The sequence below is a fragment of the Sapajus apella genome, unplaced genomic scaffold (genome assembly GCF_009761245.1).
Source record: "Sapajus apella isolate SASKATOON/1434 unplaced genomic scaffold, GSC_monkey_1.0 scaffold82, whole genome shotgun sequence".
NCBI classification, from domain to species: Eukaryota; Metazoa; Chordata; class Mammalia; order Primates; family Cebidae; genus Sapajus; species Sapajus apella.
In genome coordinates, this window is record NW_022437022.1 from 649,700 (window position 1) to 663,683 (window position 13,984).

At 48.2% G+C, this 13,984-nt stretch overlaps 1 protein-coding gene across 6 annotated transcripts in view; it reads left to right on the plus strand.

The window, feature by feature from the left end:
- The window catches only part of RPS6KA2 (ribosomal protein S6 kinase A2), a 447,811-nt gene that overhangs the window by 324,558 nt on the left and 109,269 nt on the right, over window positions 1-13,984 (plus strand). For all 6 annotated transcript variants that reach the window (XM_032253221.1, XM_032253224.1, XM_032253226.1 and 3 more), the window contains one exon: window positions 6,304-6,385. In XM_032253221.1, coding sequence (XP_032109112.1) covers window positions 6,304-6,385 — 82 coding nt within the window. The remainder of the gene's footprint in view (window positions 1-6,303; window positions 6,386-13,984) is intronic.

Sequence of the window (13,984 nt, forward strand, 5' to 3'; positions counted from 1 at the left end):
TGGTAGTAGAATGCCTTGCTATTAATTAGAAATGTAGAGAAAAAGAGAGAGGGGAGTAATTTTCTCCGTGATTTGAGAGCAGAGACAAGCGTTCTTTCCTTTTGCCACCTTTCACGGTGTTGCCGGTGTTTCTTGAGAACAGAGTCGACCTGTGGAAGCGCAGCATCCGCCGAATCGTCTTTATCCCGCAGGAAGGAGCACTGGAGTGCGTCCCACGGGGGCGGCCCAGGACGTGTCTGGGGGGCTTTGCTTGACAGGCTGTTACAGAGCGAATCTTACCAGTGTCCTCCTCAGAGAACGGGGGTATTAAAGACGATAGGAGAAAGGCTTTTCCAGCTCCCTCATGCAGATTTCAAATTTTGAATTTTAATTTTGCTTTAAAAAATCATGTTTTGGAAAACAAGTAAAATCATGGTGTTTGGCAGAACCCCGCTGGAATGGGAATGTTCCTAACACTCTGTCCCTTCCCTTTCCAGCCTTTTCACTACTTCTTATTTTATCTTTACTTGTGTCTTTATTATGTGAGGAATTAAAAAGTAACGTTTCAAGAACAGTAGTAAATAGGGAAAAGAGAAGGATGAGGCGGTGGCAGCGCCCATGGGTGTCTGACCTCCAGGGATTACGGAATGGGCCCACTCCAGTAATGCCTCTCCAGAGCTGGTTGGGGGCAGGGTAGCAGTTCAGGCTGGGGCTGGTGTGGGAAGGAAGACAGGTCTGCTCCGTGGATTGATGTGAGCGGGACTCTGGAAAGAAGGGTTATTTGCAAAAGCATTGCTCAGACGTTCCCAGGGAAGGTTGGAGCTAACATCAGTCACTAGAGAGTCACAGATACAAGCTGTGTTTGTCCACATAGGTTTGTTTGTGGTGAACTTTTTTAATTAAAGCAAAACCGATGACAGAGGGGGAGAAGCTACATGTTCTAATGCCCCACGTTCCTGTATTCCTCCTCTCTACATGCAAATAACACAAACTTATGCAAGAGTGTCTTCACTTTTGCACCTACCAGGGACAGAAGAGCAACACTGAATGTTCTCATCCGTAGAAGGTGCCTGTTCCTCACATTCCCACCTCCTGCCTCTGCTCCAAAGATCAAAGACCTGGGGTGAATCTGGACACAGTGTCACAGGGAAGGCCTTGCCTGGGAGGAGGCTCATGGTCGCCTGTCACTGAGCCATTCCATTCTTTCTCTCTTATTTAATGACGATAATGGAGACGCAGAGATGGATAGCATGCAGTTACTTCCCCTTAGAGTTTGGCACCAGTGCCAACTTTGACTGCAGGCTGTGCGCAGAGCCGCCGAGTGACTGTCTCATTGCCTTGGCTGTGTGAGCTCCTTACTTAGGCTCTCCGAAGCCACTGCTCTTTGCCTGGTCACTGGTAATAAGCTAGTTCCTGTGGCAGAAGCCGCACTTGCCACCAGTGGGAGGCATCTCTTTGCTCTGAGCTCAGTCCTGCAAAGGGAAGCTGTCATGCTTTCATTGCTGTCTAGAGAGCAGGGCCATAGGTGGTACTTGGGATCACAGAAAGGCACAGAAAACAGCCTTGTTCTCAAAAAGAAAAGCAATTTAAAACTTGAATCAGGAAAGCAATGAAAGATGAGGAAGCTTGTTCAGTGTTGAAATGAAGAATGCAAACCTGGTGCTCCCTGTGAGCGTAGAGGAGGGAGGTGCAGGAACCACCCTGAGGCCTGCAAAGCAGCTTTGTCCCTGGTCCCACCTCACCTGCTCCTGGAGCTCCCCTATTTGCATAAGTGCCAGGGGTAGGGTTGAAAACCTCCTTTTCTTTCAAATATTCTGGAGAATGAACTGTAGGTTATGATTCCTGCATTCTAAAAAGGAACCAAACCAAAGTTTTTTTTTTTTTAAATCCTTGCTTTCATGACTTCAATGGTGGCATGATAAGAACAGGTTTTTACATGTCTTTCTTTTGGGGGCAGCTGTTACCCAAAAGCCCCCAGAAGTGCACACAGGCATTTGGCTCCTGCTTGAAGGATTTTGCAGCCTGGCGGCGACCTTCTAGTTCCAGAGAAAGCTGAGAATTCTGCTGAGAGAATCTGCAGATCATGGTGATCCATGACATCGTGAGGCAGTTCAGAGTGATGTCTCACCTGTCACCAGGTTGCAGTTCCCACAGTGTCTTTGCAGTGCAACACGCTAAGCTGCTGGAGAGGCAGTTCTTTTTTTTTTTTTTTTTTTTTTCCCTTTGAGGAAGAGTTTCACTCTTTTTCGCCCAGGTTGAAATGTAGTGGTGCGATCTCAGCTCACTAGAACCTCCGCCTCCTGGATTTAAGCGATTCTCTTGCCTCAGCCTCCCGAGTAGCTGGGATTACAGGTGCCTGCCACCACACCCAGATAGTTTTTAGTAGAGATAGGGTTTCACCATATTGGCTAGGCTGGTCTCGAACTCCTGACCTCAGGTAATCCACCTGCTTCTTCCTCCCAAAGCGCTGGGATTACAGATGTGAGCCACCGCACCCAGCCTGGAGAGGCAGTTCTAAAAATGAAATGAGGGGCACACAAGATGCCCACTGGGTTCAATATTAAAGACCCAGAGCCTGCATTGGCTTAAGGTGACAGTGTTGTTTTGGAACTTATTCCACTGCATTAAAATTGACTCTTAAACAACAACAGTGACAGCAGAGAGGGAGAGGGAGCTGCACGGTGCCCAGGAGTAGAGATCCCTGTTACGGACCAACAAGCCGGCTGCTCATTACCAAAATCATTTTTGCATCTTGGCTGTATTTTGTTGTTCATCTCAAGGTCCCGTTCCCTGTGCTGGGTACTCTGCTCGCCACTCAGGCAGCACCTGCTGCAGGAATCCACAGTACCTGGCACCATGGGGGAGCATGGCAAACATTGGTAGGATGGAGTTTTTCTCCGTTCTTTTCAAAAACAAAAATAGAATTCTCTTTTCTAAACAGATAAGCATGAGCATTAGCCATGATGATCACTCATCTCATCTTGAAGGCCTGACATACAAGAGAGAAAAGTATTCATGTGTCAAGACTTATGCGAAATTTGACATCATTTAAACCAAATCTTAACTGGCAGCTGGCCCAGGCAGGACCGGTCTTCAGCTCAGACTTGAGTGGAATGGGGTTTCCTCTGCTCTTTGAGTTTACACAGTCATACTTCTTATGGGTTAGGGGTTGAGTGCAGAGGTCTAGAAAGCACGTGCCCATTCAGAATATTCCAAAGGATGGATGGTCCAAACACAAATCCTTCATGCACCTTGCTTCCTTTTTCTTCAGGGTTCTCCCATTTTACAAGAGGAAGTTTGTTGTTGTTTGTGAACTCCTGGGCTCATGCGATCCTCCCCCTATTGCTTCCCAAATAGCTGGGCCTATAGGCACGCATCACCACACTCATCTAACTTTTATTTTTACTAGACACAGGGTTTTGCTATGTTGCCCAGGCTGGTTGTAAATTCCTGGCCTCAAGAGATCCTCCTCCCTCAGCCTCCCAGTGTGCTGGGATTACAGGTGTGAGCCAGTGCACCTGGCCCTTTGTTTTCTGATTATAAGAATGCCTCATCTTGGGAGCTAACAGCTGCACCATAATGGAATGGGTAGATTCATCTGTCAGGCAACCAGAGTCCACCATGAGCTGAAGCGACTGCCCAGGGCTTCCATCCTCTACGCGGTGACTCAGTGATCGGTTGCCTGGATTGTTCCCCACCAGATGTCCTCAGTTGCCATGGCAGGGAGTGGCAGCTGGAACGTTTTGCACCTGCTCTTCATTGCCTGGGCCAGGAGGGACTGACTGGCACACCCCTGCCCTCGCTGGTGTCAGTGCCCCACTTACTTGCAGGATGCAGGGAAAATGCAGCATCCCTGCCACAAACACAACTGTCCTTTGTTCCATCCCCCCTTCTTGTTTTGGGATCCAGATTCCTCCCTACCAGTGTGGTCTGTTCGGCACTGGGACTCTCAAGCAGTGTTGCCCAGTTCCTGGACTCCTGGGCAGCACCTGCCTCCTCCCTGCACTGTCCTGGCTGGTCCTGATCTGCACACACTGCTAAGAAAGTCAGCCTGGGGACAGTAGGCACAGGACGGGCTGGAGAAATGAAAGGAGTTGCATCAGTCGGAAGCTAAAACTGTGCATGGCATGCGGCTTTCCTGTGATTCAAAGCAGAAGATCTCAGGAGTTAAGCACTGATGTTTTTCTCTCTGCAAAAATCCTGTCCTCTGAACACTGCCTTCACATTTCTACCTGCCTGTCAGGAAGCTCGCCCACTGCACCGAGGGAGCACCCTGAGCAGAGTCCTTCCATGTGCAGTAACTTCCAGGGCTAGGGTGGGTCTGCTAGCAACAGCCATGGGACCCTGCGCCCCGAGAAGGGCTGTGCCTGTGTCTCCCGCCGCAGTCAACGTGAGGGTGAAACCCCAGCCATCGCCCCAGGGCTGCGCCACAAGCTTGTTTATCCAGCTTCGGGGACACACACACATACGTACACGTACATATACACACACACGTACATACATGTATGCACACACACACACAGACACTCCATACATCTCCCAAAGATGTATATTAACTGTCAGCGATGGTATAGTCTGCAGCCTGGGAGAAGAGGAAACCTCTATTGCTTGTGACGTCCTGGGACCTAGTTGGGTCCTAGAGGCAGCATTTAATTGCACAGGACAATGCTGCACCATCCTGCGCCCTGGGTAGAGGTGCTAGGGGCGTTTTCCCATGGGCATCGTCTAGAAGATTCTCTGCCTGGGAGGGGCTGTGATTCAATAGTAACAGTGATCAGGACAAATGGCAGGGCAGCACTGGGTCAGGAATCTCTTCAGGGCACGTGGTGAGAACGTGACACTGATACTGCAACTCCGGGAATCCACCTTCCTGTGCTGGGACCTCGTGTCTTCCCAGTTCCTCTTTATTTGTGTCTCTAGAATAGACGCTGGTTGATCTTCCTCCGGTAAAGGCAGGCGCCAGTTTGCCTGTCCCAGTAGCCCCTGCTCCAAGAGCCCCTGTGCTCAGTAAGTGTCTAGAGATTGCCCCTGGGGCTGCGGGCAAGCCGAGAGTGTGGAGGTCCTGGCCATGTCCCTCTGCCCGTGGCGGGTGAGGCTGCTGCTCCACATGGTTGCTCACTTGGGCCTCCTGGAGTCTCCATGGCACTAGACCACCTCAGAAGCATCTAGAATGGCTGGTCTTTCTGGCTTTTTGAGGCTTAGAGAAGGAGACGTTTTGGGAAGGAGCCACCCCACCTCGGCCCTCCAGCCATACTGTGTGGGCCACACCAGTGTGCCTGTGACATTTCTATCATGCAGGCAGATGTTTGCATCTATTGGAAACACTTTTAGGAAAATCAAGTACTGTTTTCTTCATTTGCATGGAATTTTTTTTCTTTTTTTTTTTTTTTTTTTGAAACAGAGTCTTACTCTGTCGCCAGGCACCAGGCTGGAGTGTAATGGCGCGATCTCGGCTCACTGCAACCTCCACCTCCTGGATTCAAGCAATTCTCCTGCCTCAGCCTCCCGAGTAGCTGGGACTACAGGTGCATGCCACCATACCCAGCTAATTTTTGTATTTTTAGTAGAGAGACGGGGTTTCACCATGTTGGCCAGCATGGTCTCGATCTCTTGACCTCGTGATCCGCCTGCCTTGGCCTCCCAAAGTGCTGGGATTACAGGCTTGAGCCACTGCACCCGGCAGAATTTTTTTTATAAAGGAACTCCAGTTTTGTTTTGTTTACTAAGTTTGTTCAAAAATCACGAGTGTAAATTTAAACTCAAGCTCTTAATGACCTTTTCTTGCTGTTTTTCACAGTGATGCACATCAGAAAGTATTTCAGAAAGTATTGTCAAATATCTATATTTAAGAGCCAGTTAGAAATGAACTCTTAAGCTACTCACAGCTGCAATTTGGGTGAAGACAGTTCAAATAAGAGCAAGAAGCTTTTCTTGAAAATGGGATAGAGCTCGTTTTGTGTGATGGTAAACCTGTCAGCACAGCCTCCCGGTAAGGATCTACAGAGGGTTACTTAAACCAAAAGGTCTCCCTTAAAACTTCTGTTTGTTTTTCTAAACAGCTGGTCTTCAAAACAAGGGGGTGGAATTACTCCTGATATAAAATGCAAGTTAAGGATATCACAAAGGGCACGTCTTCATACAGACACGTAGTGATGTTCACCGCAAGGCCAGAGTGACTTAGAGCGTTTCCCAGCAGCCTCGATGCTGGGGAAAATGGTAAACGTTCCTACAGTGCACGTTCTTTGTGTATCCCCTTGTCAGATCCAATAAGGAGAGCGAGTTTGAGCTCTCGCGGTTTCTGACATTCTGTTTTCTCTCACACAGGTGTTCCTGGTGAGGAAGGTGAAGGGGTCCGATGCCGGGCAGCTCTATGCCATGAAGGTCCTTAAGAAAGCCACCCTAAAAGGTAAGGGCTTCAGGAGGGCCGGCCGCTTCTAACGCAGGTAACTGGAATTTCTACTTCATTATTTGAGGAAATACTCATTCCATTTAATGTTCATGGTTTCTGAAGACGTCTCTGAACGGGCATGTTACTCTCTGATTGATAGTAAACAGTATAAACATGTCCATGAATATTTAGAATATCACAATTGTCAGAGAAGAGCTGTATTGCGTAACTCCCACGTGCGTGCTGCCGTGAGTGGCACTGGGAGAACAGCAGCAGGATGGGAGCAGGCCGTGGACTGGCGGTGGCACAGCAAAGCAGCCTCGATTCCGGCAGGCTGGCGTCCTTGCTGGGCTTTAAATAAAACGTGACTCATGCTTACGTCGTATTATTCCCCTTTTCTGACCCAGTGGCTGGGCGTTAGAAATACAGCGCAACTGTCATTCTAAGTTTTAAGGGAGATCCTTTTATCTATTTTAAATATCCCTCTGTAAATCCCTACCAAGAGACCGCGCTGAACATTATTACAAATCACACAAAACGGGCTCTATCCGATTTTCAAGAAAAGCTACTTTATCTTATTTGAACTGTCTTCACCCAAATTTTAGCTGTGAGTAGCTTAAGAGTTCATTTCTAACTGGCTGTTAAATAGATTTACAAATACTTGACGTTTCTGCCCAGTTCCTCTGCACGTCCATCCTGCATGTGAGGTATAAGCACCCAGTGCAGCGTTAGTCAGGATGTGATCCAAAATCTCTGTTCCAAGCTCACGGTCATTGAGCCAGTCATTAGCTGGGCACCTCCTGTATCTGTTCTGATCACCTCCTATCCACTCCGTTGGTGAGAGAGGGAACTTCCCCCTGCCCTAAATAGCACAAGATGATTGAACACACAGTGCCTGGCCCTGGACAGGTGACATGACAGCAGCTTGTTAGTTACATAAGCTTGCCCCCTGGGGAGGAGGGCACCCCGGGCCACACAGGGCACCACAGGGGCTGCACTTAGGCGGCAAGACCGTGAGAGGCTTCCTAGGAACAGGAGATGAAGTGGCCCCTGGTTCCTGCAGAAGGTATGTCTGGCTTGTTGGAATGATTCTGTGGGCTGGCAGGGAACTGAAGCCTTTTAGGGTGGGTGCTGGATGGAGCAGCTGATCCAGCTTCTGGGGAAACCAGCGGGACAGGGAGCCTTCCTCTCTGGGCGGGGGCACACTTGGCAGAGCAGGGAGCTCATGTCGAGGCCTTGGGTTCCCCTGGGGCTCTGAGATGTCAAGGTAGCACTTGAATGTTTAGGTCTTGCAACAGTGTCCCCAGCAACTGCAGGCAGGCGAGCAGTTCAGATATGTCATTCTCTGCCTTCAAGTCACCTGCCTTCTGGCCGAGGAAGTAAGAGATATATTGGGAAGGACCTGTCACCTACAACAAGGACAGAAAATGCATAGACCGAATGTGTACAGACTTTAAAGCACTTAGGTATTCAAAGGAGAAAGAGCATTCCTCCACAGAAGGTAGTCCAGGCGGGAGTTAGAAAGTTCATGGGACTCAAGGCTTTAACGGGGAGTGAAATTTTCTATAGGGGAAAGAAATCTGGTTGACATTTGTCAGTACAACTAATGGTAAGAAAATGCAGACGTGGACCACTCTGGCTACACTTGATTAGAATTATCTGTGTGTGTTTGGGGGTGGGGAGGGGCTGTGATAAACACAGATCCAGGCCCCACTCCTGACTTACTGAATCATCATTTCTTAGAAACAAGGCCTAGAATATGACTTTTCAAACAAGATGTCCCAGCAATTCTTATGTATGCAAAAGTCTTCAGTGGGGCATTCTAGCTTATTGTAGGCATTTGAATTTTCAGTTCAGTGTTATCAAAGTAACATAATTTAAGCCATACTTTTTAGAGTGAACATGTTTTTATTTTAGGTCTAATAATATTTCTAAAGCTGTTTGTCATTTGAACATTATCAACTATTTCAAGATCCTCAAAACATCTTCAAGAATGGTTCTGTGTTGAGAAAATGTACAGAAAACAGAGCAGGTTTTGACCTTGTAACCCTAACTTTTAATAAAATAATTTCTCCAGTTACAATTATCTCTTCAAAACGGGAAGTTAAACTAGACATCGGCTAGCTTAGGGTCACCTGAATGCCGACACAGTGAACTGCTCTTGCAGTTTCTCCAAAGGCCAGCCACAGATTACCATGTGACCCAGCTGGTCCACGCATAGGCGGTTAACCAAGAGAAATGAACACACCTGTCTACACAGAAACTGCCACAGGCATGTCCATAGCAGCAGCAGCCAATTCACAGTAGCCACAAAAGGGAAAGAGCTCTAATGTCCACCATCTGGGAAATGGGAAAATGAAGTGTCTGTCTCCACGGCGGAATAGTTGGCAATAGAAAGAGAGTCCTGGCGCTCACTCCAGCATGGCTGAAGCCTGAGAAGAACATGCTCCACGACAGCAGCCAGGCATCAAGCCCACGGGTTAAGATTCCATTCATATGAAAGTCCAGGACAGGCGGGCCCTAGAGGCAGACGGTAGATGGGTGGTTTCCTAGGCTGGGGAGTGATGGGGGGCAAGTGAGTGCTGACAGGTCCGGAGCTGCTTTGGGGGTGATTAAAATCCTTTAAAACCCACTGTGGGGATGGTCGCACAACTCTGTGAGTATCCTAAAAACCATTGAATTGCGCACTTAAATGGGCAAATCGTATGGAATGTGAATTATGTCTCCAAAAAGCTGTTATTGTTCAGATGAACAGCTGCTAGAGAACACGGTCATTTCCTAAAACCCACCTTGCATCCTCAAGGCATTGAGATTTGCTCTCAAACACAGATGAGGCGTCCTCCTGTGGTTTAGGATAAAGGCAGGTAGAAGGAGGAAGCTCTCTAGCCTGTCCTCGGCCACACACTGTCCTACTGTCCATCAGCTGGTTCCATGTTCATCTCTCCAGGGCGCCAGGAGTGACCGGAAATAGCTCCTTCTCTCCTTCAAGCATAATGGTTCCTTCTTTCCCTTCAAAGTTGGTCTCACCCTCCCCCACCCCTGAAGGAAAGGGAGGAAAGCTGGAACCCGTGCCTGTTCACCCTGCTCTGGAGGGATGTAGTGGACTGGAGGGGCGGGAAGCCACTCTCTGTTGAAGCCATTGCTAAGCCTGGACTCCCTCAGGGCTGACTTTGACCTCTTAGCTCAAGAGCAGAACTCTCCATCTCAATGACTTCACTCTCCTTGATGCCGGTGTCGCCAGCTGTTCATAATCCAATTCGTGGTGTCCTTGAGGAACGGCTCCTGATCCCCTGTTACATGGAACAGGCTGGATATAAAACTCTGTGTACAGAATGATCACGGGATTGTTAAATGGAAGAGGGACTGGAGCAGTAGTGAGGTGTGTGGGTTTGTGCGTGCACACGAGATAGACACTGTGCCAGGAGCAAGGCCAAAGTGAAGACCTGAGTTACAGGATTAGGCTGGCTGCTGTCTTCTTCCTGTACTCTGTTACTGCAAGTTTTCAACAAAAATAAAGTATATCTGACTCTTTGTAACATAAAGCTATTTTTAAAACATTTTGGAACAATATGCTTGTGTAAGTAAAATCATTTTTATACTGTGAAAAGGAGCCATGTGGCTGGCTGGGTGCATTGGTCACACCTGTAACCCCGGAACTTTGCAGGAAGGAAGTGAGAAGATTGCTTGAGCCCAAGAGTTCAAGACCTAGGCAACACATTAAGACCCCATCTCTACAAAAAATTTTAAAAATCAAAAAATTTACTGCGTATGGTGGCACACACCTGTAGTCCCAGCTGCTTGGAGGCTGAGGTGGGAGGATTGCTTAAGCCCAAGAGTTCAAGGCTTCAGTGAGCTGTGATTGTGCCACTGCACTCTAGCCTGGGTGACAGAGCAAGACCCTATCTCAAAAACAAGAGCCACATAAACATAGAAGATCAGAAAAGTTTTTTGTTTCCTTGTGCTCCTTAAAAGTCAGGTTTAAAATGTATCACTGTTTTACGTCTTGTACACTTTCAGCTTTCCATAATGATCCATCATTAAAACGTAGATGTTTTTTCCAAAGATTTTATTGGAATTTATTTTCTGAAGAGAAAATAGAAAAGCTTTGCAAATAATACTTTGCATACCTCAAAGTAGGTTAGGTCCCTAGAGCTAAGCATGACCCAGCAGGGTTATGTGGAGAGGAGACTTGGTCCTAACTAGCACTAACTGGTCCTAACTAGCACTTCGCCTGGTAAGGACACCTCCTGGCCCAAAACCTTAGTTTCTTGTTTCTTTCTCGTCTGTGAAAGAAGAGAGTTGACTGGAAGGGACACCCACGTCTGTCTCAGCCCTAACACCTCTGCATTTCATTAGCCCAAGTTGTTCAAGTATCTCCTAACCCATTCCCTACCCTCATAATATCCCTGGTTTGTGAGATCATTAATAATCCTGAAGAATGTCAAGGAGGGAAAAGGAGCACATGGTAACAGCCCCAGGGATGTGCTCCATGTGCTGACAGCAAAGCTCAGAAGCCCAGGCAGCCGCCCAGGGAAGATGCCAGGCACGTGAATAGTAAAATGTGTTGAAAAAGAAAAATGCAGGAGGGTGGGAGACCTGTAGAGTCATTTTGAACTGCAGCCGTTTCTCCAAACCATGGCTGATTGTCCTGTGCAGGAAAGTGAGGGTTGTCAGTGGGATCCTTCCAGCCCACCTGGAGGATAATGGCTTCTGACAGCTCCATTTGATCTTCAAACACGTTTGGAGTGCTGGGCACCCGCCTCCTTCCTCTAGAGAGGTGTCGGATCATTTCTGAGGGAGGTCGTCTGCTCAGCCGCTGAGGGGCCACTCTGCAGGGGTGCGCTGGCAGTCTTGCTGTCCCCACCTCTGACCCAGCAGTGCTGCCTGTTGCCTGGGTACCTAAGGATGCCTTAAATACCCTCCACTTCTTTAACTTGACCAAGTTTCCATATTCATGACCAACCTGGAGTTCCTACAGGGAACAATTCTATGTAATGCATTCCACATAAAATGAATTCCAAAGGGTAATATCCCCACTTCGTATTGCGAAAGAACCTGATGTAAAAGAATATATTGCAAAGACACATATTCCCAACCGTGAGACCAAGTGAGACCAAGAACGAAGCAAGCCTGATCTCATCAAGCAGGGCTGGCCACTCACCTGAGGGGATGGCCTGTCTTGTAGGGAGCAGTAGTTCTCGTCCTCAGCTGCAAGCTGGAATTGCCTGGGGAACTGTCTCAAAATGCTCATGCCTGGGGCCCCTCTGGGAGATGCTAAGTTAGTTGGTCTGAGCATGAGAATTCAAGAAAGCTGCCTCCCCAAGGTTCTCTGGGGTGCTGCCAACATGGAGAATCCCTGATAATGGGGGTCAGGAGCACAAAATCCAGACTCTGGAGCTGTGTCCAACTCTAACCCCATGAGCTGTATCATGTTGGGGTGCCTCTCCTGGCCTCAGTTTCCCCCTGCTTAAAGTGGGACAGCATGTACTAACAGATACCTGCCCCACAGCGTCACTGATGTGAGGCTCCCATGTTACAGTGTGCAGAGTGCTGCCAGCCCAAGCAAAGGCTCAGGAAGTGTACGCTGTGTTCACCTTCAGCCCTTTCCTCCGTGAATACTGCGTGGCTTTGGAGCTGTATTAGGACTTTTCTTGTTGAGGTTTCGTTTAGGTCTCCTGAGTAGGGTGTGGGGAGAAAGTTGGATGCCACCTGGTTAGAAGGAATTATGTCATGGCTCAGCTGCAACACCCCCAGTTACCATGTGAAAGGCCTGCGATCACGTTCATGACTAAAGGTGGCCAGTGTCTGCATGGAGAACACAGACGCGCCCTTCTGCAGAAGGGCTGTCCATGCAGAGTTCCCTCATCTCAGTGGGCACTCTCTGCCATGTAGAATGAGCTGTTGATGTGAACTATTTCTTGGTAATGATGATTTTTTCTGATAGGACTGCACCTGGGTTTTCATGCCTAACTGGTTTTCAAGCACTTTCCCTGCAAGTCAGCTTTCTCCGCCTAGACGAGATATGCATTCCCTTCTTGGAAGGAAATAAGCTGTATTCAGTTGTTTGTAAAGGAGAAAATAAAATCATTCCAGCAGGATCTCTGTGTTTAAGCAAGTCGAGTCACTGATGGTTATGCTGGTGTTGTGTGTTTTTCGGTGGCTGTGTGGTAGGTCACTCTTGTGGCACCCATGACAGCCAGGAGATGGGATGGGCCCGGGCAGCCCAGTCCAAGCTCGATGACTTGTCAAAGCTCCCTCTGTCCTTCCTGTAAGCAGTGCAGCACTTCCTGCAAGCTGGGATCACTGCAGAGGCACTGGGAACGCAGGGCTGTGTGTAGTGACCAGCACAGGCAAGTATCAGTGACAGCATCTTGAAATAGAACCGCCTGGGAGCCTGCCTGGCTCCAAACCCCAGAGTGTTATTTTCAGCACCTCTTTATTTGTTTTCCTCTCTTACACTGAGATGCTTCGTTAGAAGGCACTGAGTCACTCAGAAACTGCGCTCCAATCAATCTGTTAGCTTGAACAGATTGTATTTCCATAATATGCTAGTTCATTTATGTCATTTGATTCCCATTTTGATGATTTCAGATTCCCAGGGGGAAAAAAAGCAAGGAAGAATCCAAGCACAATTTTGACCTCTCTTAAGAGGGGAGGACTCGTATTGTTATTATTTTTATAAATCATCATCTTTATTTATAAATGATGAAACTAAGGCACAAAGCAGCAGAGTTCCTCAAAAGCATCGTTTGGAGGTGGTGACAGTCAGAGTCCTGTGCTTGTCCCAAGATAACTCCCTGGCTCCCCAGGCCCCCCTGGGCCAACTCCGTCCTCACCAGATGACAGCCTCTCTGCATTTCCTCAGCAAGAAGCCACATTCCTGCTTGTTGTACTTGAGGTGTTTACTCTTCAAGGGATTTATTTCCCATTTAATTGCATAAGATGACAAACAAAATGAAAATGACTCCTCCTTAAGCCATCTTTGACTTCTGTCTTTCTCAAGCCCTTTGTAAGGTACGATCTCACTCTATCGCTTGCATTTCAGACAGACATCACCCTTACCTAACAGGTAGCTGATTTAGTACAGATCCACCCGCCTGTGTACATAGAGCCCTCTGTGTGTTTATTGCCAGAGTAGCATTTCTTGAATTATAGATATTCGAAAAGCAGGAAACAGATTTTTTTCATTACTTGTCATCTTTAATACCTATGCTGTGTAAGTATTTAAGAGTAATGGGCCCGGCCGGGCGCGGTGGCTCATGCCTGTAATCCTAGCACTTTGGGAGGCCGAGGTGGGTGGATCACCTGAGGTCAGGAGTTCAAGACCAGCCTGGCCATCATGGTGAAACCCCATCTTTAAGATGGCCGGGCGCAGTGGCTCAAGCCTGTAATCCCAGCACTTTGGGAGGCCGAGGCGGGTGGATCACGAGGTCAAGAGATCGAGACCATCCTGGTCAACATGGTGAAACCCCGTCTCTACTAAAAATACAAAAAATCAGCTGGGCATGGTGGCGTGTGCCTGTAATCCCAGCTACTCAGGAGGCTGAGGCAGGAGAATTGCCTGAACCCAGGAGGCGGAGGTTGCGGTGAGCCGAGATCGCGCCATTGCACTCCAGC